This window comes from Falco cherrug, chromosome 13 (genome assembly GCF_023634085.1).
Source record: "Falco cherrug isolate bFalChe1 chromosome 13, bFalChe1.pri, whole genome shotgun sequence".
Classification (NCBI taxonomy): domain Eukaryota; kingdom Metazoa; phylum Chordata; class Aves; order Falconiformes; family Falconidae; genus Falco; species Falco cherrug.
Genome location: NC_073709.1, coordinates 25,883,733 through 25,909,878, shown reverse-complemented (window position 1 = coordinate 25,909,878; position 26,146 = coordinate 25,883,733). Strand labels below are relative to the sequence as shown.

General features: G+C 41.1%; 1 protein-coding gene across 33 annotated transcripts in view; it reads left to right on the top strand.

The window, feature by feature from the left end:
* ESRRG (estrogen related receptor gamma) overlaps positions 1-16,608 on the top strand; it is a 408,187-nt gene extending 391,579 nt beyond the window's left edge. For all 33 annotated transcript variants that reach the window (XM_055725774.1, XM_027809203.2, XM_055725768.1 and 30 more), the window contains 2 exons: positions 2,062-2,331; positions 12,905-16,608. In XM_055725774.1, coding sequence (XP_055581749.1) covers positions 2,062-2,331; positions 12,905-13,149 — 515 coding nt within the window. In that variant the 3' untranslated portion in view covers positions 13,150-16,608. The remainder of the gene's footprint in view (positions 1-2,061; positions 2,332-12,904) is intronic.
* The last annotated feature ends 9,538 nt before the right edge of the window (positions 16,609-26,146 follow it).

Here is a 26,146-nt window from a genome sequence, read left to right as displayed (position 1 = left end):
AGGGACAAAAGGGCTCCACTGCAACTTTAAAGTTTCTATGCACGTAAATGTCAATAGAGTGCCTTCTCCATCATCAGCACTAAATTCACATTGATGCCTCTTTTCTTCTCTGTATTGATCCTTCCATGAGAACGTAGATTTGTATCTGTTAATTAATGCGTCCTGAAACAGCGTTTGTATTAATCAGGCAGATAAGAAAAATTGGATGCCTGCACCCTCATGACAACCGTAAAAGTGCTGGCCCTGATAAAATCGTGGATGGACCTCAATAAAAAAGTTCCTCCTTCCACTCAATAAACTAATCATCCTGCTTTTAATTATTCGGCAGAAAGATGTGTGGAGATTGGAGAATGTGTAAATCTATTTACTAACAGCAGTGTCTGGGAGGGAGAATGGGGCTGTCACAGGACGGTGCTGCAGGCTACATTCGCTGTCCATCTGCTACTGCAGAAAAACTGGTTCTTGAAAGACGGGAAGGAACAGAAATGTTGAAGCTAATTGAAATCATGAATTCATCCCTATAACCTTTCAAATGATTATTTCTTCTCCATTTCCCTCTTCTTTATTTTAATCGCAGATGTGTTATTTTCCATTGTCACCTCTTCAAGGGTTTCCTTGTTGTTGGCTCAGGTTTTGTTGGGTTGTTTGTTTTTGTTGGTTTTGGTTTTTTTGAAGGCAGAGAGCTACAGTTCTATCACAAGACTCAAAAGACAGTAAGAGAAAATGAAAACAAATAAGGAGGGAGAGAAAAATGAGAGGGGGAGAGAGAGCATGCAGCCAGTTTTATGTTTCATTTTTTATGGATGCCTGGTGGTTTGGATGTGGGGTTTTCTTTTTTATTGTATTAGTTTTGCTGCTTAATGCTTATAAAGAAAATCTTGTTTGGAGTGGATGCCTTGCAGATTTGCTAGTTGATGATATATTCCTGCTTGACTGTGACTCTCGACTTTCAAAACAGAAAAATGCATTTAAGCATAATTGAACGCCAAAAAGAATGTTCTTACAGTGGGAACCCTGTCAAAGGACATGTAAGCAGCTCCACAAACAACTAAATGAAAGCTTCAGACATGTCTTAAGACCCTTTAAGAAAAGCTTGACTAATCCCCTTTGATGATTTTATTAAGTACTTGTGGTTGATGGTGCCAACTGGCAAATTACTGCATTTCACCAACAGGCCAGGAAAATTGCTTCTTCTCCCATATTGTTGTGTAGCTCCTAATGTGATTGGAATATTAGCAGTTTGATATAATAAATTAACAGGTACTGTAAACAAGAGTCTGAAAAGGTAAGACAGAAAAGATGCTTGCCCTCAGTGATCCTATTAGGAAAGACAGCAGGGGAGAAAAAAAAAAGCAAATGTTAGATTCATTAAGAGGCATTTATTAAATTTTTGGTTGCCCTCAGAAAAAGGATGGTGTGACTGCTCTTTAGTTGGCGCTTCAAATATGCCACACTGTTACTTCAACAAGTGTAGCGGAGGTGGGGGCCATTACGGAAGTAATTAGCATCTTTTCTTCGAAGGGCAGGTGTCACTTCTCTTTCCCCTGAGGTTAAAGTTCAAAGAGAATTTTCCTCTTTGTGATAATCACCTTAATTCTATTAAAACAGCAAATCTTCCCTTTTAAAAAAGCTGTGGTTTTTTGGTTGGTTTTTTTTTTTCTCTCCAAAATTATCCTTCTTGGTTTATGGTAATGATGAAATGGAGTCCTCAGATCCCTGTTTCACAGCATCAGGTTTTATGTATTTCAGAACAAAGAAGACATGATACAAATCACAGACTGTCAGTGCAATACTCCCCAAATTAATAGGATTCTTACAAAAGGAGCCTGCAAATTCCAACTTGTTTAATAACTTTGTATGTTGACTAGGAAATGTTTGATTTTATATTGATTCACTTTCCTGTAGTAGGATGGGGAGGAGAGGCACAAAAGCAGAAGGGAGAATAATAGATGATGTACATGTTTTATCGCCATGTATTTAAAATGAAATCAGAAAGAGGAGCAGATTTCTGAGAAACCCAGAAGTGCTTAATATTTTTCCTGTATTTTTTTTCCTATTCAGGTTTCTCCACTTTGTCTCTAGCTGACCAGATGAGCCTTCTGCAAAGTGCTTGGATGGAGATTCTGATCCTTGGTGTTGTATACCGGTCACTTTCTTTTGAGGATGAGCTCGTATACGCTGAAGATTATATTATGGATGAAGACCAGTCCAAATTGGCAGGCCTTCTTGACCTTAACAATGCCATACTGCAGCTGGTAAAGAAATACAAGAGCATGAAGCTGGAGAAAGAAGAGTTTGTCACCCTCAAAGCTATAGCACTTGCTAATTCAGGTTGGCAGAGTGGCATGACAGTTGCTACATTTTTAATATGTCACTTTTTTTTTTTTTCCTTCTCCATAAAGCTTTCTGCATGCTTGTTTTAAACACGGGTGTAGAATAAGAAACTGCTAATCAGATCCTAGTCTAAAAGGCAGCAGAGCAGTTCAAACTAAGAACTTTCTGGTTCTAAGTAATTGTGTTGGTAAGGGAGTAGAGGATACTGCGCTGTATGATTTGGAGAGTATTTTACAGGCAAAGATCCCTTCAAATGAATATAGGTGGTGTTCTCCGAAATCCATTCCATAATCCAGACAAGTCTAATCATTGCAATTAAAGGAAACAGAAAGGGTGCGTGAGAATATGCTGTATACATTCTCTTTAAAGGCAGTTAGTGATTTATTTGATAGGGTGAATTCAGGGTGTGGGAGGAGGGAGGACGTTCCCCTTTAATCTCACAAGGACCACACCTTACCTTACGGATCCTCTGCATTTATGAGAATGCTTCTGGAAAAATTATGTACCTCTGCAGCAAGGGTTAAAAATCTCAGAATTTTTTTTTTCCTGCATTTGAATTTAAAAGTGCTGAAGCAGTGAATACTGTCAGATAAGTAAAAATCGTTTGTGCTTTGTTGTTTTTCCTTTTGTGTCTCCTTAAAGCTTTATTGTGGTCTTAAGTCCCTTTTAGCATTTGCATAAAGTTCACGATAGATCCCTCTTTAATGACGTGCCGATCATTAGATACCTGTGTGTCAATAACACGCTCTGATGCTATGTTCCATTGACAGTCACACCGTGCCCCTCCATCTGCTTTTGTTTTGACCCTATCTTTGAACTTTATCTTGGTTGCTGGCCAGTAGTTTTCCCTTTAATTACAAGAAGGAAACTGTCAATAAAATCTGTTAAATGGGATGCAATGAGTGGCTTGAATGGGCGGACGGCTATTTGTTCAAATTCTGCAGCATTCAAGGTATTGACAGTTTGTTTTCTGGGGCCATATGTGACGATCAATCTCAGGCTGGGCTCAGCCGCGCTGAAAAATGAAAAACCAGATTGCTTTTGCTTACTTGTGGATGACGACTTGTGATTTGGCGCGGTCCTAGTGAGATGAGACCTTCTGCCCAAATTGCCCCCCTGAGAGCCAGGACGCGTGACTGTTTTTAGAAATAATTTTTTAATTGATTTTGTAATTAACAGTTCATCTACAATATTGATGCATGAATCCTCAGATTGATAGGAGGGAAATTGTTTTCAACAATGAAGTTGTACTTTCCTATTTGTCTTTGTAATGTGATTTAGCACCCTGCATTTTTAATTGGAAATATAATTCAAAGCATGCAAAGCCAAAATGCTTATTAGTTTATTTGTAAAATATTCTCCACCCCACTAACTCTCCCCTTAGTTTTAGAATATTATCTTATTTCCAGAATAAAAATTAAAAAAAAGCTGAAATGCCTCTCAAAGGTCAAAATCATTTTTAATTGCAGATATATTTATAATTTTTGACCATTGTAAATAGACACTTGAGGATGCTTTGCAACTACAGGAAGATTTTTTTTCTCAAAATCGGTCATGTTTAATGAACAGGACAAGAAAGGGATCTGGAATTAGGAGTCTAAATTGAGAAGGTTTTTTGTATTATTTTGATTCTGTAATTCGAAGACTGAATTAGAAATATTTCTATAGTTTACTTGGTAAAAAGAATGAGGGGCTAGAATATAGGGATGTGTTGTTAAATACCACTCACACCTTCCACCCAACCCACACCCCCCAAAAAAAGACATGCAGTGTTTAAGTTATAATAAAAGATACCGCTGCCAAAAAAAGTTGAGTCGTACGTTGTGCATAGAGTGTATCAAAATAATCTGTAGCTTCATTAATTTCATTCTGAATTACAACCAGGATGATGTCAGAGATAAATGCAATTCAGCACGCTAAAATTCAGGGCACATGTAAGTGAAAGCAATAAAATTGCTATTCTGAAATGAAACTGTTGCGAGGAGGAGTTAAAAAGCAGCCCAGCCATTCAGCTTCCCTTTCAACAGCATGTTTTGGGTGTTCAGGTTCAGCATTTCAGCTTCAGGTTGTACATGCAGCAGATACCAAACTTGTACCAGCTGTAGCTGCACTGACCAGTAGGTGTAAAATAGCACCTGCAGAATTACAGCCCATCAAACAATATCAGGCCCTTAGTGTTTTAATTTACAATTGCTGGCTAAAATTAAAGTAAAATTGAAGTTTTAATATTTTTTCATACACAAAAAAAGAAATAGCTTATTTCTCCATAACTATGAACTTGATTGACATAAATGCAGCTATAGCTGAAAAAAAAAGTGCTATTATAAAATCAATCGGTTAGCAATTCACATTTTAATATATTTTCTTGCTAAATCTGTTTTCTTACAAAACTTCGAGTATTTATTTTTGGGGTTTAAAATATATTAGCTTTTTTATAGCTGTAGAGAGAATGGGTGAAGTATAATAAGAAATCTTAGGTGTTTCAGACATTCTTGCCCTATCTGCACTGCCTAGAAAGATTCCCAGGTTGACTCCACTTCAAACAGTAGACAAAGATGGTTTTATAGCTCTGTATCTGTGTTAGTGATTTATGATACAGTGTCACGGTACTTTCCCGGCTGGTCTATAGAAGCAGGAAAAAGAAATTGTAGGTTGTCTTCATATTGATTGTATTTTGTTTGAATAAATACCACAAGCTTTCTTTTGGCCAACAAATCTCGGTGCTGTGAGCATTAAAACAGCCCAGCTGCTAACTTTTCTTTAGACCTGCACAGTCTGCTTGTGCGGGAGTCGGTCTGAGCTAATCCTGCCGTTGGGTTTCTGAAGGGTGGGGAGGAGGAGCCGTTTGTCAGGGAGATTCTCTGCCAGCTGTTATCAGATGTTCCCTTTGTAGGGTTGGCCAGTGCCACGCTGCTTCCCCAAATTTCCAGAAATGCAAGATATATCAACCTTGCAGATTGTCACTGATTTCCAATGGAGTGCATATAGCACCTGAAGAGTTTAAATTCGTATATAAGAGCACAGTACTGAAATGTATAGGCATTTCAGTCCTATGTGCCTTAACGTTTATAGAGGCACGTTTCCAACAGGTATGTTTAATATGTAGTGCTTCATATGGAATTTACCAGGTTAGTTTTAAACATCTGCATTGATGCCATAGTAATTAATACAGCCTTTATGCTTGAAATCCAGAGAAGTCCCTCTCACAGCAGCGTTGCCCTTATCCTGTCAGTATCCTGAGTTCCTTCCTCCTTTCCCTGCCTTCTCTAACAAAAGCAAGCAGGTACCTTGAAGCTGCAGAACGCAGCAGCCCCGCGTTCCACCTCATACCGCCCAAATGAAGCAAGCTGGCACCAATGAGCACTTTGTTTACCCACGCAGAAAATCAACTTTGAATGGTTTCCAAAACATGCATGTACCAATTACTTCCTCGTGTGTAAGGGAAGGTGAAATATTTACAGCCGGTGTTGGAAGTGTACACAAGTGCACCCACGCACACGTGGACGCTGACACAGAAAAGATGACCTGCCCGTCTCTTTTGTGTTAGAAAATGCTTCCATGTATCGATTAGGTAGTACTAAACAGGGAGTTGCAGGTGAGCAGTTTTTTGAAATTGCCTAATCAGTAAGGTCTAAACTGTGCCTTCAGGCCAAATGCTGCAGAAGAGCTTAGGAGTCGCAACCGAGACCAGATTTTTAAGAGAAGCTCAGTTTCCATCTAAGACCTAACATAAGGAACTGGAGTGTCAAAATGCATTAGCACGTTTGAAAATCTGATCTGTGTGCATCTGCCTAATAGGCTGCTGGCATCTTGAAAAATCTGACCCAAATGTGGGTGCTAGGCACTTAAAAGTATAACCCTATGCACTATCGAAAATTTAGAGGACCAAGAAGTATCTTGTGCATTTTAGCACAACAAAGCGCAGATCAACATTGGTGCCATTGAAGTTCCATGATCATCTGTCCTGGTAAAAAAAAATAATTTGTTCATTCTTACAACTTACTTAGCTTTCCAGCCACCAAAAGAGTGTATCCAGAGCACGAGGCTATCACCATTAAATAATATTATCATAATAAAAAATAGTAGGACCCTATAAATCACTTATTCCACAGGACATCATCTTTATTCCCAGTATAGATTGTGCCTTATCTTATGTCAAAACATACTACATTTAGTTTCTAATAATAGCAGTTTTTTCATTTTGTTTGATTTAATCATCTTGTTAGTGTTAGAATTCATGATTAAAAGGTATCTATCTTGACTAGGCATATATTAAAATATGCATGTACATCTCTGTGTTATTGGTGTGTTACCAACGTTTATTTTGCCAAATATAAATAGCAAGGTCTGTTAACTTGTTCATGGAGTTTTGTATAGAGAGTGGTACAGCACGGAAACAAATTTTTAGAAAAGGAAGTTGCCACTAGGCAGAGTATTCATGTTACTCGAACAGTTTCTTCCTCGGATTCCATTGTACGTAATCAAATAGACAGCACCCACAGGTCTGAGAGAACTGTCTGCTACCATTTGCTTAATGATAGCATTAAGCGAATGGCAGCAGAGTTAACTGATGGTTTAATTTTATTTTTTTTCTTTTTCTAGTAGTTGAGGCTGACGAAGGGCGAGGAGCGAGGCCAGCCCGGGGCCAGCTCTGTGCCGGTGGGCGGATTGCCTGGGTGGGAAAGCAAGGATACGAACTGCTGCATCACCAGTGCGATCGCTAGTCTTCACTGTTACTCACCCTGCTGTTCCACAGCGCTCAACTAGTGGCTCTCAATGATCCTTATGGCAATTGCTTATATCTTGTAGTGGAGAAAAAGGATTTTGAAGCATTCATTCAAAACCTTCTTTTAGTTGGTATCTTACCCCCCTGGTCTATCATTTGAATTCCCCTTTTCCAGAGTTTTAGCAGCCTTATTGAGTAGGTACTTGAACCAGTTCATAGTATGCCATTTGTTCTGCATTGCAGAAATATTCATCTATTTATTGCCCTCACTACCTATCCTAGTGGAAAGTAAGCTATTTCACGAATAAAAAATAGGTGGTTTACTATGTTTTTCCTTACGCCTGTGGGTTTAGTTCACTGTTAATTCAGTTAGCCCTTGAAATAAACAGGTGTGTTCTGTGAAATAATTTCTTTTCTTACTACATCTTCATTTCCTACTGTGTTTTAAAAACTGTTTTCAGGCTTCAGTTTTCATGTCTTTTCTTAAAAGTAGGCCAAACCAGTACAATCCAGACTAAGACCTTGTTCACTAAAATCAATCATACAAGTTTGATTTGCTACCGACAATTTCCATGGGTTGCTTCTGTCTTAAGAAGTATGCTTTTCAAAATGTCATCGTGTTGTGTTTCTCATAAAAGATTATACAGAAACACAATGTGGGCAAAGCACTGTGCAAAAATGCAAGTTTCCCTGTGTAAATCTGGAATACTTTTCAGGCAGGAGATGAAGGGGTTCTGTAATTCTGAGAACAGCTCACCCAACAATAAACACTGCGGTGGTTTTTGGATTGGCGACACAATCTAGGTAATAAATTCCTCTTATTTGAGACATAATCCAGATTAGGATTTCATTTTCTTTATATAAAGCAAAAAACATTTTGCATGCTCTTCTTACCCTTCATCCCGTCCATTTCTTGCAGGATCGATCCTACAACTTTCTAAACTGATTTATCCGGTTTGGGGTTGTGAACTGCTCAGCTGTATGGGACCACAAACGTCACAGCGATTGCTGTCTTTCAAGTACTTGCTGATGTTTGTCACTCTGATACATTTGATCAGCGCCTTAATGTCTGCGTTTGCTGCTGCATACTCCTCGCTGCTTCATTCACTGTAATGATTTCTTCCTTTATGCTGCCTGAATTTTCTGACCTGAAGAACTTCTTTGAGACCCCTGGGTTTCTACCGCTTAGCAATGTTATATACAAAACGCATACATACCAGGCTTAAACTTTCCTCGGAGCGGTGTTTTGAGAGGTCTCCTTGCCCTCAGTTCAGGTGTTTTCCAGTCTTTAGCTAGGTGTCACCCTTTGTGGCGTGTTCTAAATGATTCCCGGGTGGCTGGATGTTTGTTTGCTGCATCTGAGATGAAGCTTGAATTTTAAACAAGGTAGATTGTAATCTGAATTTCTGTCTGGACCTTGGGTGTTTTTCTTGGATGAGAACTCTGGTTTTCTCCCATTTCTGCACAATGATACGATCAATCGGCTGATCGGAAGAGGTACAATTCTATTTTCCCATCCTGTGGTGGTGAAAGAAAGCTTTTGCAAGGATAGATTGAGATTCTCCGAGCAAAACTCAATGAGTCGGTGTCCTCATTTGTTGATCTCACTCTCTCCCATCGCAGCACTGATCGGTAACAACTTTTCCCCCTCTGGGCTGCAATCCCATGTTCTCAGCAGTGCCTTGTATCAGCAAGGCTTGTGTTTGTCTGTTGAGATCTTCACCACCCTGGGATCCTTTTTTTGCAGGGTATTTAGGATCAAATCCTGCTTGCTTTCAAATGAAAACACTTTCAAATTACACTGTTGAATGTCATTGTTTATATAAGCACTGATTTTTAAGTGTATTGCATCTGGGTGTGCATTACCTTTGGATTGTATCTGTGTAGGATGTAATTGTGATTTATGCAGACTGTCTACAAAAACAAAAGGATGTTTCTTGGTATAGGAAGAGCATTCAGTATCTTTGTCTCTAACTTATAATTCAATTTCATGTTGTCTGTGGAATTATTTCTTTATTTCTCAAATGTCACACAGACTCTGCGTTTTCTTAAATTGTAGTGGTTCTTGTTGACATTGCCCTCTCTTACTAGCGAGGATTGGGCTGATCAGCAGTAAGTTAACCTGCTCTGAATTCACTTCTACATCTGCCAGTCTGTAGTTACTGAAAAGATTTCTCTTTTCTTTTTCCTCCTCTTTTCCCCTTGGCTAGTTCAGCGTTTTCAACCATTTTCCTTATTTTCAAAGACTTACACCTGAGGGATTAAGATCTACATTCGTTTAATATTGGGAATAAAGTGGAAGTTCCAGACTGCAAGGCTAAAACTTGAAGACAGATCTTTGTAGAGATTAATATTTTCCTGAGCAATCTGTGAGCTGAATCATGGTCTAATTAAATAGCATCGGTTTAGGGAGTTTGCATTTAAACATTAGCAGATCCTCGAACGGGTAAAGCTGAAATGAGTTTGAATCTTTTCTGTAAATGGGAAGTTAAATTATCATAGTAATTTGATTAAATAATTTTTAAATCTTTCAAGCTAAATCACTATTTTAAAAGAGCAGATTGAAGCCTTCATCACTCCATCTGGAAGCGCCCCTCTCGCTGCTCTCTTTTCTTGCCCCATCTCCTGTGAGAAATCCCGTTTCCCACAGCACAGCTTCCTGAACTGCTCCACGGACCACGGCTTGGCCGTGCAATGCTTGCATTAGACTGGTCAGCGTTCTTCCCAGCTGCTGAACAGATTTCAAAGATGGCAACAACGCTTTTTTAATTAAAAAAAAATATTATTTTTTTTTAAAATTAAATGCTTTACTCCTGTTGCTTTTCCACACAGGCAATTGCTCTGTTTACAGGGGTGACGGTACACAAGCACCCCTGCAGAAGAGGGTAATATCCCTTCTTTGAAGATGTCCAGACATCTTAAAATGGAGGAGTTTGAGGGCATGGAGTGTAATAGCTGTATCAGAGGGCAGGTTTTGATTCACCTTCCATTCTTGTGTTTTCTGGGGGTGTTCTCATCCTCTTTTCCCTCCTCACTCAGTTTCTGTGTAAGAAATACGCGGAGTGTAGATATTTGTACCGCTGCAGGCCAAATTGCTATCCAAACTGCAGAGCTAAAGATCTTGGGGAAGTTTCACCTCTGTGCAAAAAATGTGTTAGTTTGGACTCCCTCCATCTATTTTCAAACTCAGACATGGTCGTGGTTACAAATACTGATTCTGGGAAGAATCAGACCAGTTTTGTACAGAATTGAGAACCAGACATTTATAGTCAGGTTCTCCGGAAAGACCTGTCTCTCGGTGCAGTATGGTGTGGAAAAAAAAAATATTCACAAGAACAGTCAGTCCTTGACTCACCAAACATTTCTTGCTGATAAGACGCTCCTCTTTGTTTCCCAGCAAATCTGGCCCTGGCACTGTGGGTCAGAGGAGAGGAGGAAAAGATGGGGAATTTCTGGGTGAACTGAGTGTGGTTTATGGGTAGATTATTTGGAGTAGCACATTGTGTGTGCTGTAGCACAACGGTGAATGTCCAAAGACTTGGTAAAGAATCAGGGAGTAAAGATGGCAATTTGTTTGGCGTTTGCATTCCAATTTAAACTCGGTGGCTGGATGCTATGCTTGAGACATCAGGCAAATTCGTGTGTGTGTGTTAACCTGTCTGTATCCATTACATCTGTGTGTAGCAGACAGAATTCAGGGATTTTGTCTTATTGACACAGAATTATTTAATAGAATTGCCGTGTTAGAAAACTATGAAAAATGTATGGATTTGGGGAACAACCTCACATTAATTAGGACTAAATTTTGCTAGAGGTAATATTTCTTTGTCATCTTTTTTAAAATGTTGTAGCCTTCTTTTTCCCTAGGAGAGGTATTTTTGTGTCTTTCTGCTTTCAGTGCAGTGCACCTTAATGTGCAGTATCGTATCCCTGCAGTGTATGTCTTAACTGCATGCTTCTTAGAGCATGTATTCGCTAAGACTCAGAATTATTAAACATGTAAAATTCCCATAGGACTCCATTATGTGTAATTAACAGATAAACTGTCATCAGAATCAATAAAACGTGCTAAATGATCCAAACTTGTATATAATTAAGTGTCTGTTTTAGAGCTGGAGCTGTAACTTTTATTTTTTTTTTCTTTTCAATTTGCACATTTGTTTTGACAATAGAAGCTGGAACGTTTTTGTTAACCTGTTACTTACTGGTTTGTGTTTTAGTTTACATGTTTGTGTTTGAAAAGAGAGAGGTATTTACTATCTGGCCTAATTATCTGAGGAAATAGTTGCACATCAGCTTTGAGGAAATGAATCTTAGATGCATCTTAATTCTCTGAAGGTAATTCAGGTATTTGAAGCACGTGCAAAATTTGATGTTGTTATCATCAACAGGGTAAAACATGAGGCTCTGTCAAAATACTGATCCAGGGCATCAAACTGCTTAATACAGGGCTTGGAAACGGTGAGAGAAGCGGATTCCTTGTCACCCAACTCCTCAGTCATTATTTTGTCTGGGAACAGGAGCTTTATTCCAAAACCAAAAATTAAGATGCAAAGCTGTGTTGTACTAACTAGAGTTTTCAAGGATATATCTTAATAATCCAGTTGCACCCTGAATTAGGCTTGCACAGCCTATCCCTAGGGCTTGTACCCCCTTGCAGCAGTTGTATTTTCATATGGTGTTTTACTGGCTCTGTGTCTGCCAACCATCCAAATTTTGGTAGCTGACAGGGGCTCTTTGGTGGCCTCTCTAGCCTGTGACCATTCTTTTTTTTTACTTGCATTTTACTCCTGTTGCTTTTCCACGCAGGCAATTGCTCTGTTTACAGGGGTGCAATTGTAAGCTTGCGTTCACTTCACTTTGGACCACATCATCACCTCTGACGTGAAAGTCAGAGAATTAGGGCCACTTGTCCAAAGTCATCTCGGCCTGGTCCGGTAACTGCGTGTTCTCAGGGACATCTTCCCTTTCTGTGTCTATGCTGTTGAGGGTTTTACAGTTACTTCAGTTAGATCTTTTCTTTTCATTTCACACTTCCATTGCTTTAATCTTTCCAGGTTGTGTAGTAGTTTCGTTTAGTTCCTGCTGTGCGTTGTGTCTATGCTTGTCACTCAGTACTTACACCTCCGAAACATCTCACCTGAAAAGGCACAGGGTGAGGTGTTTGCTTTGAGTGATTTAGAAAAAATGCAACCCCCAACAATAACAAGATAAACCACCCTCTCGAGTGGGTGGGAGAGGGGATTATACCTTGTAGGAGATGTTAGCTTCACAGAAGTGTTGCCTGGCTGTCTGAATATGCCTGAGGGAGAAAAAAATTTGCTAAACCTATCAGGAAATCAAATCAAACCCGCTTTTCCCTTGCATCAGTGCAGTGGTCCTGATCCCACGATTAGCGTCTCTGAGCAGCGGGTAACGACCATGGCTTCCAGCTCTGCAGCCTTGGAGCCCGACACAGAATTTTGCTGAGCTTTTCCACAGTAGGGCAGTCACTCTTGCTTCCCTGATAAAACACAGACCTCAATTCATGCAGCCCTTTGGCGCTATCATTTCTTCAAAGCAGTAACAGTAAAAGATGGTTTATGGAGCAGTGAGAGTGACTGTTTTACTTGTTTGAGGAGGATGAGGAGAAGGATTACTTACACAAAAGTTAATTATACATTTGTAGTTCCACAGCAGTGTTCCAGATATTTTCCTGAAGGTCACTATAGAAATGAGTAGGTAATTATCTTCCTGCTTTGTGAAAGAGGATGGACAGAACCAGTGAAAGTGTTGTGCAGCCGTAGCGTTATTTGACTTTTGGCACCCTGGGCTGAAACCTCCTGTTGCTCCTTTGTTTTGCAGACTCAATGCACATAGAGGATGTTGAGGCAGTGCAGAAACTTCAGGACGTCTTACATGAGGCTCTGCAGGATTACGAGGCCGGGCAGCACATGGAAGACCCACGTCGCGCAGGCAAGATGTTGATGACCCTCCCGCTTCTGAGGCAAACCTCCACCAAGGCTGTGCAGCATTTCTACAACATCAAACTGGAAGGCAAAGTCCCCATGCACAAACTTTTTTTGGAAATGCTGGAGGCCAAGGTCTGACTAAAGCATCATGGGCTTCCCCATCATGCACGTTTTAAAAAAAAAAAAAAAAAAAAAAAAAAAAGGGGAAAATAAACAGGATAATAATGGCAAAGAAACTTAGTGTTTAATTAAGGAAAAAATGACTGCACTGATATTTAGCAGCAAGACTGTGAAGCAGCTTTCAACTTTTTCTTCTGTGTCTTTCTGATGCAGTTTTTCTTTTCCTTTTCTCTCTTTTCTTTTCTGTTCTTTCCTTTCCTTTTTCCTTTTCTCTTTTTTCTTTGCTGCTGAACTTTTTAAAAGAGGTCTCTAATTGAAGAGAGATGGAAGCCAGGCCTGCCAAAGGATGGAAATCCATAATATGGATGCCAGTGAACTTATTATGAACCATAATGTCCCCAATGACAAAGGAATCAAAGAGAGAACCACCGTACCTAGCAGTACAGTACAACACGATGAACTGACTGAATGCAGTATTAGATTTCATAGGAGCAGTCTCTAATTAGACGACTAAGCGACGATGCATCGGCTGCTTCTTATCATTGCATTTTCCATCTAGATCAGTTACAGCCATTTGATTCCTTAATTGTTTTTTCAAGTCTTCCAGATATTTCTTAGGTTAGCTACAATGTAACTTTTTCAGGGAATAGTTTAAGCTTTATTCATTCATGCAATACTAAAGAGAAAGAAATACTGCATTTTTGTGCTGGCTTGAACAATGATGAACAATAATGAAGGACAAATGAATCCTGAAGGAAGATTTTTTTAAATGTTTTGTTTCTTCTTACTAACGGAGATTTTTTTGTACCAGCTTTACCAGTTTTCAGCCATTTATTAATGTGGGAATTTATCTTACTAAAGCAATAGTTGAAGGGAAGGTGCATATTATCACGGATGCAATTTATGTTGTGTGCCAGTCTGGTCCAAAACATCCAGTTTCTTAACATGAGCTCCAGTTTATAACTAAATGTTCACTGACTCAAAGGATTAGATTACACCTGCAGTATATCTGAGTAGTCTAACATATAAATACTCCATGTCAAATACCAATCTGTAACGGTGTTAGGAGACAGCAACTGTACAAAGGTATAGTTGCTACGTGATTTCTAACTGCTTCAGTTGCAAATGAACGAGATACTGCCTGTTTGCAAAATTATAACCTCACATGCAGAAAAACCCTATGAACCAATAGTAGCTTAGAGGCAATAAGGCAAATGCCAACATCTGCAAAATTAAGAAATCAGAGTAGTAGATTTCTGACCAAATTGAAGAATTTAACACTTCTATACCTTATTTATTGATTTAGATTTTATTTTGTAAATGGCAATCTTTAACAAGTAGCTAAACCAGTATATGTGCTTTTCAACCAGTATTGTCACAGCATGAAAGTCAGTCAGTTTCAAGACTGTTACGAGGTGTAATCTAATGTATAAACCGATTAGATGCCCCCTGAAAACTACAGTCGCTAAATAACCAATAAACAATAACCTCCATCAAATGCTATACCAATGTACCAGTGTTAGTAGCTGCTCCCTGTACTATGTGAACATCCTTATTCTATGTACACAGATGTAATTAAAATTGTAATCCTAACAAACAAAAGAAATGTAGTTCAGCTTTTCAATGTTTCATGTTTGCTGTGCTTTTCTAAATTTTTATGTTGCATTCAAAGACTGTTGTCTTGTTCTTCTTGTGGTGTTTGGATTCTTGTGGTGTGTGCTTATAGACACAGGGTAGAATTAGAGACAATATTGGATGTACAATTCCTCAGGAGATTACAGTAGTATATTCTATTCCTTACCGGTAATAAGGTTCTTCCTAGTAATAATTAAGAGATCGAAACTCCAAACAAATACTCGTTATGAACAGATACACACTGAAATCATAATATTTTCAAAACAAGGGATAATTTCTGTAACAGTTTATTATAGAATACCAATGTATAGCTTAGAAATAAAACTTTGAATATTTCAAGATTATAGATAAGTCTAATTTTTAAACGCTGTAAATATAGCTTTTATTCAATCATCTCTCAGATGTTGTTATTAACTTGCTCTGTGTTGTTGCAAAACTTTTTTGGTGCGGACAAGTTTCCAAAACTATTGCTACGTTGTGTGCTTTAAACAAAATAACAATGGGCTGATGCTCCATCGGCCTCGTGCTAGGAAAAAAAAACTGTGTATCTATCATTAGCTATATGGGACTATATTGTAGATTGTGTTTTCTCAGTAGAGAAGTGACTGTAGTGTGATTCTAGGTAAATCATCATTAGCAATTCATTCAGATGGTCAATAACTTGAAATTTATAGCTGTGATAGGAGTTCAGAAATTGGCACATCCCTTTTGAAAAATGTCAAAAAAAAAAAATACAACTCCTGGGAAAAAGGTGCTGATTCTATAAGATTATTTATATATGTAAGAGTGCAAAAAAAAAAAAAAAAGTTTATTTTCCAGAAAGTTTGTGCAGGGTTTAAGTTGCTACTGTTCAAGTACACTATATATATATAAATATATAATATAAATATTGTTTTTGCTGTATCACATTAAAGAACTTGGGCTTCAGGGTCAAAAGCCAATCGACTAGAAGTATACAAAAACCACACAGAAAATGGAGATGTGTGAAAGGCACACGGTGCAAACTTTAGTTTTCATTTTCCATAATTTTTTGGAGCTGCAAAAGAACAAGTATCTCAAGACTGTAAAATCATTACCTGAAACATAGCTAAAAGAACTGCACGGGCTTTATAATGTTGTTCATCTTAAACCTTGCTGGAGAAGAGTTCTTTCAAGACCACTTACTTAATGTGAAGTGTTGGGAAAATTTCAAAGGGTGTATGTTTTAGCCATAACAATTTAATTTCTATTTTTGCTTCATTTTTTAATTTTTTCTTATTTAAAGCAATATGATTGTGTAACTCCCAGAAGTTACACATTTGTTTCAATCAGATCAGATTGTTGTATTTATTCCACTATTTTGCATTTAAATGATAACATAAAAAGATATAAAAAATTAAAACTGCTATTTTTCTTATAGAAGAGAAAATGGGTGTTGGTGATTGTATTTTAATTATTTAAGCGTCTCTGTTTACCTGCCTAGGAAAACATTTTATGGCAGTCTTATCGTGCAAAGATCGCAAAAGGACAAAAAAAAATTAAACTGCTTATAATAATCCAGGAGTTGCATAATAGCCAGTAGTTAAAAAATGAAACAAAACAACAAATAAAAACAAACATGTCTATAGCTGTAGATGGGCTTCACATCTGTATAGCAATCAACTGTATATTTTTGTGATGTGTATCATACCGTGTGCTCCAACCAATGTCCATTTGTGTAAATGTATTTATTTTATATTGTATATATTGTTAAATGCAAAAAGGAGATATGATTCTGTAACTCCAATCAGTTCAGATGTGTAACTCAAATTATTATGCCTTTCAGGATGATGGTAGAGCAATATTAAACAAGCTTCCACTTTTGATTGCTTTTATTTTATTTTTTGTGTTGTGGGGGTTTTTTTGGTTTTATTTTCTTTTTTGGAGGAGGAAACAGAGCGATTAGCATTACCTTTTGTTACTTCCATTCGAAGAAGAGCCAGCGTTATCACTTCTCCCTTAAAGTACAATATGAGTGTAAATAAATGCTATATAAAGCCTTGTCAGAATGAATTCCGGTGTGGTACAAGACATTTTGCATACTCTTAAATATGCAAAATGTCTCATAGCACATTAGAATTCAGGCTGGCAGGCCTTTATATAGCACTTATTTAATCTTAAAGCATCTTCACATCAACCTGCATTACTCAAAATCATTGCCTCTCTGTCAATGTCATAAAAGAAAACTTTCCCACTATTTTAAGATCACATTAATACCATCTAGAAGTACTTACCTGCTTTCTCCATCAACAACCGAGTCTATCATTCATTTCCTACTGCAGGAGCCTCCTTGTGTGTGTTCTGGGTGAAAAGAAATACATTTAAAATCTGTGTTATTTGATCCAGCTTTGCTGAATGGAAGTAAATAGCCCTGGGAGCCCTAATCTAGATCGGTGTTAATGAAGAGCGCTGGTAAGTCCTCAGGATCCAGGGGGTTGAAGGCACAGCTGCAAACCGGCAGGCAGTGGCCTCAGCCTTGCACCTCCCAAACGCTGCAGCCCCGGCTCGGGGTCAGCCCCTCTTTCCTGTGGACCCTTCTGGAACCATCACAGAAGTGCTAATGTGTGCTTTTCTTGCTTTTTAGCCTATCTTGATAAGTATTTTGTCGTTGTCTTTGCCAACGTATTTCTCACCTTCGCTGCTGGCCGTTCTCTGGAGGTTCTGGCTGATGGCACAAAGGCTGCTGGACAGAACGGTGATGCTCAGGGACAGGAATTGTTTCAGCCAAGGTACCGGGGCAGCGCCAGGGGCTTTCTGTGCTTCGCGGTGCTTCAGTAGCAGCACACCGTGAGATGGGAGGGCACCTCTTCCCTGCTACCAGTACCTTCTGTGATTTAACTGTCCTGGGAAACCGGGGGGGTTGAGTAAAAGGAGCAGCAGAACAATAGAGAGATGAATCCTGTGTGGACTCTTGGAAGGAGGTCAGAATTGGTGCTTGGTGTCGGTGTGGCTGCGTACACAGGCGTACATACATGCACACCTGTGTATGCATGCACAGAAGTGGTTTTCCACCCCCTTTTTTACTGTTCTGGTTTTCAGTGCCTGCAAAGTAGTACCTCTTCAAAGGAAAACGTGGTACCGCACCATAACTTAAAAGTGAAAAAAAGTAGTGTTACAGATTTTCCCACACAAAGGGGAGGAAAAAAAAAAAATCTGAACAGTGCTACTCCTAGTCTGCGTCAGCGTGTGATTGCTACTAGTCATTGGTTAACATTTTCACGTACAATTAAAGAGTTGTAATTAATATTTCTGTACCATTGTTCAGGAGAGGATCATGAAGCATCATACAGTCATAAATCTAGCATCACAGAAAAGCAAATACAGGGAACACTGACACAAAGCCACTTCTAGAGGTGCAACTCTGCAGAAGTGTTTTGGTTTCATTCATTCCATCTTTTCCTCACGCTGCCTCTGCAGTAAAGCCAGGACAGGCACAGAAATCCATTGGAAGCGTTTCGGTAGGCAGGAATGTTTCAGTAGGTACCTGTGGGGAGGTTGGCTAGGAGCACAAACCTCTCTAAACTATGAAAATGGCTACTAAATCTTTGAAGAAAATAAAAAAAGGGCTTGGGGTGCTGGCCTTCACAGCTCGACCTACGCATCCTGCTACAGCTCTCAGCCGCTGCAGCAACAGCACTTGGCTGAAAGACGGAGCCGGCGGACAGGCAGTCTTGCTGTTGTGGATATGGCTTTGCTCAGTGACATCAGTTTCTGACTGACATGGTTTACATCGCCCTTCCCCTCCCCTACTCCCCACCTCCCCAATAAAAGAAGCCACCCAAGACCGAAAGAGCATGGTTTTGCCACCGTAGGTGCTGGTTTGACAGCCCTGTCCCCCTGCCAGCACACCAGCCTGGCCGTGGGGCATTCTGCTCTGCTGGCCAGTGCTCCCAGTATCGATGAAAAAGGAAAACGTGCCACTTGCTGAGCTGGCTACTGAATGGCGTGGGATTTCTGATGGGCTCCGAGTTGTCTTTGGAGCTTTGCATCCACGTAGTTGTCTTAAATTGATGTCACTTGGACTTGTTGTTTGGTTGGCGGGTTTTTTTGACCTTGTGAGTTCACAGTGTGAAAAGGTCTGGCAAACACCGATGAAAAGTAGTCCGGCGTGGTCCCTGCAGCTTAGAGAAAGAAATGGCATGAAAATCATGCACCAGGCAATTCTGTCACACATGCAGTTACATGTGGTTCTTAATGCACAGTGCCAGTGCTGCTGAAATACTGACTGCTGAAAAATGAAAAAAAACCCAGACCACCCGAACTACCAAAACCAAAATGAAAGATAGATTCTGAATGATAACAGAGGTGGAAGTGTACTGTCTTTAGTAGGACAAGCCCTCATGCTGTCCATCTTTTAAGTGTCCTCCTGCAGCATCACCTGGTAATGCCCTACTGGGATAAAAAAAAAAAAAAAAAAAAAAAAAAAAAAAAGGCAGAAACCACCTCTTCTTAAAAAAAAAAAAAAAAGGCAGAAAACACCTCTTCTGTTTGTTTTTAACATTACCTGTCCTGGCTCCTGCACTAAATCAAGAATGGGACAGCTTCCATCTGTTTTCTGATTTTTTTTCGACAGCCTTTGTTATTTTCCTGAACAGCATTTTTTACTTGCACCTTTCTTTACTTTGCATTTCATCTCTCTTGTGTAATGTAGGTCTCTGATTTCACATGGCACTTTGCTAATTACTATATCCTTCGTTATACAGCCTGCCTGCTGTAGCTGCCTCATAAGGAGTGGGTTTTTCCTGTCTGATAAGATGCAGGTTCTGTGCATATAGGTTGTCTCTAACATGTATTTCACAAACTTCCTCCTTGTGGTTGCTATTGAAGAAAAAAAGAAAAGCAACTATAGAAAAGAATGTAGGTGCATTTATTTGCTTTTAACATTTTTATTCACAAGTGTTCCAAAGTGTTTGTGTTGCCACATCCCGGCCATGCTAATCATTAGTATTTTGTTAAGATGAAAGGCTGCTCTTCCTCAGCGTTCAGATTCCCAAGCCTAGCTCCCTATAACCTCTGTTAATATAAAAAAAGCAAGCGGCGGTAGATTGATTACACGCAGGCTTTTACTATTAAGCAGAACAGAAAAGAAAGGAATTTCAAAATATAATCCTCCATTCCCAGGTGTATTTGTCTTGTTCTCCATGAAGTTAAAGGTCTGAAATAATGTGCCCATCAGGAGCTCAATGTTGCATGTCCATGCCAGTTGGTCCAAGGGCTTGTTATGATGGTAATGACCTGCTGAAACGTGAGCTTTGATGGCAACAATACAATTGCTACCAGCTCACCCGCTGGGAGAAATATTTTATTATTGTCAAATGCCCTCCGCAGAGATTTGTTTTGCCTGTTCCTGTTTAAATTAAATTCAGAGCAGAACTGCATTATTATTTCTCTAGAGTATATTTGAGATAAACAACTAGTCTCCAAATTTAGGATTCCTGGTTAGTTTAAATTTTCTTATTAGCAGAAAAATTACAATAGGTGACAACATAGCTGCAGGAATATTATTATGGCAGCCATACAAGAGATTTACTCACTGAGACCATGGCCTAAAAGCACAAGAACTCCCTTCTACTTTACAAATGCCAGCCAAATTAATAATTAACTGGGCCATAAATTCTCCAGCCTTCAAAAATTATGTCAATGCTCTTCTGTGTCACACTAGAGGAATTTTGTCATAAGACTAAGTGGTTCTTTATAAAGAGCGTTACCTCTATGTACAAAGCGGCCCAAGAAAACAGCCCTTGCCACTCCGTATTACAGCAGCTCGGCGAACGGGTGACAGCAGGACTTCAGAGTCATTTACTGCTGCTTTCTCAAGGCAAAACTATCTCCTTACGCCTGTGAAAGAGAGCAAATTTTGCTCCACATTAAATGGGCCAGATTATCTCTTCCACAAGCTAAAGAGACAACACTAAATCCCAGCTCATGTAATTTCCTTCAAAATTGTTCTGCTCGGGCTGGGTGTTCCCAGGAGCGCCACCAGCAGAATTATCCAGCAATTCAGCTGTACTTAAATCGGCAGATGTTGGAGATTTAAGACAGTCCTGAAGCCTTAACACAAATCCTCTACTTCTGTGCTGCCTCGTGGCCTCTCCTCACCCGTCAGCCGGTGCCACCGCTGCTGCCCGCTGCCGAGCGGCTGGTCCCGGGGACAGAGGAGCTGCCGGGCAGGGTCACAACTGCCACGTTCAACCCGGCACCGGGAGCCGGGAGCGGGGCAGGAGACGTGCTGCAGCGTCGTGCCTCTGTCCGGCTAAAACCAGGCTCTAGCCCTGCACTGCTCGCGCGTGGGGCCTGGCTGCGCGCTTGCTCTTTGCCTTTTTCCGACTCCCGAGTGCTCATGCCAGTGCAAAGCTGCTCCATCTCAGGATGGGTGGGTTTTGTACCCTGCTTTCCTGGAAGGTGCTTTGCCCAGAGAGGCACCCGAGCAGCGCAGGGCAGGCGGCTCAGCCAGGCATGGCGATGCCTGTAAGGTGCCGGTGCGAGGGCGGGTTATCAAGATGCTGCCATCTCTTAGTGCAGCTGCCACGCTCCTGGAGAGGGAGGAACATTCACAGGGGAGGACAGGGCTGCCAGGTACGCTTCTCCTGCAGTGACCCTCCCAGCTGCACTTCCCAGCCCCTCGCCCACACTGCCAGCCCCTCACACCAGCCACGGTCCGTCCGGCAGAGCGGGGACTGCGGCCAGAGCCACGGGCTGCCGCGGTGGGGCTGCAGCCTTCGCAGGCTTCCCGCAGGCAAGGTCTGCAAACCGGGGGCGTTTGCCTGGCTGGTGCTGGGGAACCCTCTGCAGTACCCCCCTAGTATGCTCTTCAGGGAAAGAGTTCGAGGTTAAATGCTGGTGAAAGGGGTTAAAAGAAAAAAGTATTTTAAAATCACAAGTGCTTTACAAATCGCACTCCTAACACTCTCCAGTTCAATCTACCATGCTCTATCTAATTTCACAGCTTCATTGGGAATGTCCACAAGGTGAGGGACTGGCAGTATGAGGAAGTCAATAAGGACACAATTCTCATACCAGGCTGAGAAGGAGTCACAGAAGTGCCAGTATTACTTGCCAGAGGTTAACTCAGGGTCTAGAGGGCTCCTTGATGACACTGAATGGAAAACTCTGTAACATCCTCAGTAGTTTCCTTCTTCACTGCTACTCCAATATAAATTTTTTAAAAAATTACCTGGGTCTGAATCCCAGTGAGCACCTCTGTGATCTGAGACAGAAGTGCTTCAGTCTCCCCTAGGGCCTGCAAGCTTACGGCCCCGCAGGCTGCCGTGTACACATCGCTCTCCTTACCCACAGCTAAGCCTTCACGGAATATTTTGTCCGTTCCTACATAACAAAAACCTCTTAATGATTCAGATGTCTATAGGCTATCGAGGCCGAGCTGTACAGCTTAGTCACAGACATGGAATAACCTCCTCAAGCAGGGGCTGAATCCCACATCATGCCCTTGGTTTCCGCCTCAGCTAACTCCTGGCAGTTTGTTCCCACTCCACTGTGAAACCTCAGCGTAATCATGCAGCAGGTTTCCATGGTCAGGAAAGAAGTGATAAGAAAATCCCACCCCCCACCCCCGCCAGGCTCTTCACTCCTCCTTCCCCTGCAGGATCCTCACCCTCCTCCTCCCTGGAGGACCAGTGCTGCGGTACCAATGCTGGCCCAAAATGCTGGATTTAAGGTTGTGGGGGTGAATGTGGGGGTGAACTCTCCTTCCGGAAAGTGTGCTTTCCCCACCCTGCTGCCCAGCACAGCCCCGGCCCACGCCGTTGTTTTCATCAGAAAGAAATATCTACAGTGGCAGCGTAAAGTTTGTTGGGGCTGGCCCTGGGGATGCCACGGAATAGAGCTGACCCATGACAGCAGGATTCGTGTGCGTGGTGCTCAGTGGACACTACAGATGCTCTAAGCTGAGGCATGAGACCAGGCGTTACAATCTAGAGCAGCCTCTAGCAATGCAGAAAGCAGCCCTGCTTGTTCATAAAGACAAAGGCGGGGGCCTGACACAACCTGCTTCTCGTATTATGCAAAAATCTAAAGGCTGCATTACCAAATTCCCCCTCCCTGGGAAGGAAAAGGAAGAGAAAAAGAACACCGTATTATGGTCTCACTAGACATGTTTTCATCCTTTCTGTCTGGCTGTCGCTGCCGTCTTCATGTGACTTCTGTGCCATCAGCTTTCTCTGCAAGGGCTCTTTCCCATAAAGGGTGGCACTCTCCCCTCTCCCCATGCTGTGCTGCTGTGGTTTAAAGACACCCCTGGGCTTTCCCCATTCCCAGGTGACTGACGCGGCACCCAGACAGCTGAGATCAGCCATATTCTGGAGCATCCTGGGTTGGTTCATTTTCTCCCCTCAAGGTACCCTAAGAGCTGTGGCAAGACCCTTGTGCAACAGTGCGTGGCCCTGCGGGGTGTAAACCTGCAGGGTGCCACACGCACAGCTCACGGCAGCGCCCGCGACCTGCCTGGGAGTGTTTCCTAATGAGTAGCAGTGGGGCAAAGGAATACAAATTCATAACAAGTTTCTGTCTTGCTTATGTGAACCTGGACATCTGTTTACTAGCTCTTCTCCATCGCTACGGTGGAAATAAGCTCCCACATCCCACTAATACCATGGGAAATAATGTAACAGTCCATGTATGTAGGCAAGGACTGATACTGTCTACGTATTCCACTCCTGACAGATGGATAAAACAAACTGTTGCAGCATGGAATAGGTTGCTTCTTGAGGCCAATTCTGCATGTTGTAAGGCAGCAACAAAGGATGCAGATAACTACAGCACCATGCTGGTTTTGCTTTGCATCTCAGATTGGAGTAAAAGGAACAAGTCCTTCAATTTCTTTCCATGACTCTTTGTCCTCTCCCATTTATATCTTATTCTCTGACTACAGCAACAAAAAAATTTTGTCTTTGATATATTTGAGATTGTGGTACGTTGATGGATTTCAGGCAAATTGTTAAGATGGGCCTTGATAATGCTGTAAGATGTAAACGTGACTATACTTGCAATATATGAGGTTTTACGCAGTTCCTACATTGATTCTCTTGCTCCTTTGTCACCTCGACACGGTGACCCACTCGCAAGGTGACCATGACAAAAGTGCACAATGGAGAGGGGGATCCCTTCCCCCTCCTTCCCTTGCTACTTTACATTGACCAAATGTCTTTCTAAATGACTTGCTGAGCCAGGCTATTCTTATATGTTACATATAAATGGACCCTGTCTTACAACCAGAAGATTCGGGGGAAAAAAATTTTCAGCTTCCACTGTGAAAAGATTAAGGCCGGTCGCTTTACACTACAAAACCTTTCACAAGAGCAGCACAACAAAAGGATCCACAAGCCTATCCGCAACATGGTTTATAGCTCCAAGAAAAACAAGAGTGTCTATGATGGCCTTTTAGGACCGTACCACTTCTTTATAGACTTACAACAGAATCAGCTGGGCAGAGGAAGGGGATATTAAACAAGAAGAAAAGCTAACTTGTCTCCCTACTTCCATTTATTTTCTGTTTGGTTTTTTTGTTTGTTGGGGGTTTTTTTGTTTGTTTTTTGTTTGTTTGTTTGTGGTTTTTTGTTTGGTTTTGTTTTTTTTTTTTTTTATGGGGAGAACATCTGCAGCATGTTTGATTCATAGAAAATGTATCACATTTGGGATCATACTGGGTCACACTGCAGTGAATGGTAACCAAATCCCTGCAAGGTGGGGCTCTGAGGCTTTACTCCTCTGTTTACTCCATCAGTGTCTATAGGCGGCTGGCAGAAGCTATGTGGCTCAGTAACTGAGAAGTACAACACGCTCCTTGGACTGAAGCAGTTTAGAAGTGCCATTCATAAAGTCAAATGATCTTAACAGATGTTCCAGCTTAAAGAGAAATTATTTGCATTTGGCACTGTGGTCCAGCCAAATTGCACTTCTTTCAGTAGACTTCATTTTGGCAAAGCAACGAGTATCAGGAAGGCTGTACCAAACGCATAAACCAATCTATTTAAAATTTATAGACCATGCCAACAGCAAGGGGCGTCTGGAGCAGAGGTTGGTTAATATAAATAGATTAACAGTGGCCAGGAGTGGTAGCAAACAGCAATCATCCAGCATGCCCATGGATTTGGAAGAATCCAAAGATGAAAGGGTCATGTCCAGGTTAGAAGAAGGAAGCAAAATCTGCAGAAAGGAAAAGAGACCTATATATATGAAAGAAAATGCAGCTAGGGAAGGGAGAGCGAGCCGAATAGGGACAGAAAGAGAGAAAGGACATATGTAGAAATGGAGTATGTATCACAGAAGAGGATAAAAACTCTGGCTTGCTTTTTTATTATGTCCATTTCATAACAGCCTACCCCGCTTGGAGTCAATACAGTCGTATTCATATTCATATTATATATTATTATTAAAGTCAGTGCAGAGTATGAATTTGGCCCATAAGGCTGATGAGGTAGCAGGCAGATACTGGGATAAAGAGTCATCTTAACAGAAAAATCCTAACATTGCTCTTCGAATTTGTGATAGCTTGATAGATCTATCCTGTATTTCGCTTAAGCAGCAGAACAGCTCAGGGAGCATGGAGAGCTGTGGTGTCCTGGTCCCATCTGCCCCCTTGACAACGCCCTGACCAAAGCCTGCTCTGAGCTGGGCTCCCCTCTGCAGCTGGTGGGGCTCTTTGGTCTTCGCTCACACCTGCATCCAGCACGAGGCTTCCAGGTGCTCTGGCCTAATTTGCTCTCAGCTGGCATGAGTTTAGTTGATGACCTGGGACAATTAAGTCTGAGGAACACGTGGTCCTAATACCTCTGTATTTAAGGCAGAATGAGACGAGCTGCTCTTTTTGCTAGACTGATTCAGGTGTGGTTTAGAGCTTGGGTACAAGACCTAGCCTGGGATGAAATGGCTTCCTCTATGTCCTGCCTTGCCAGGCAGTATCAAAGAGGAATGCTGGCATCAGTAGGAGCTACTTCAAATACATCAGGTTGGTGGTTTGTTTTGACTGTGATTAAAAGCCTGGGCATACTGAAGCCTGTGTGGATTATCGCTGTTTGGACTGAGTGGGTGATGAAGCACTTTATCAGCACGTACAGTGAAAGTGCCTCTGACCTGAAGGCCTTAGAAGCTAAAGTATTATGTGGAAGGTAAAATGTAATTAAGAAGAAAATGGTGGGTGGGCACAACTAACAGTGAGAGGATCCTGATCAGGTCACTATGTACCCAGTGCTTGATCAAGTGTGAGTGCTTTCCTATAAGCTGAGAGCAATAAAGTGCCATCCTGGTCGGCATGTAAACTGTTCTGTGCACTTTGGCAGCTGAAGTTGAGCTATATGAAAGCAAGCTGAACATCTCATGTCCTACCTCCTGTATGAACAGCTATTTT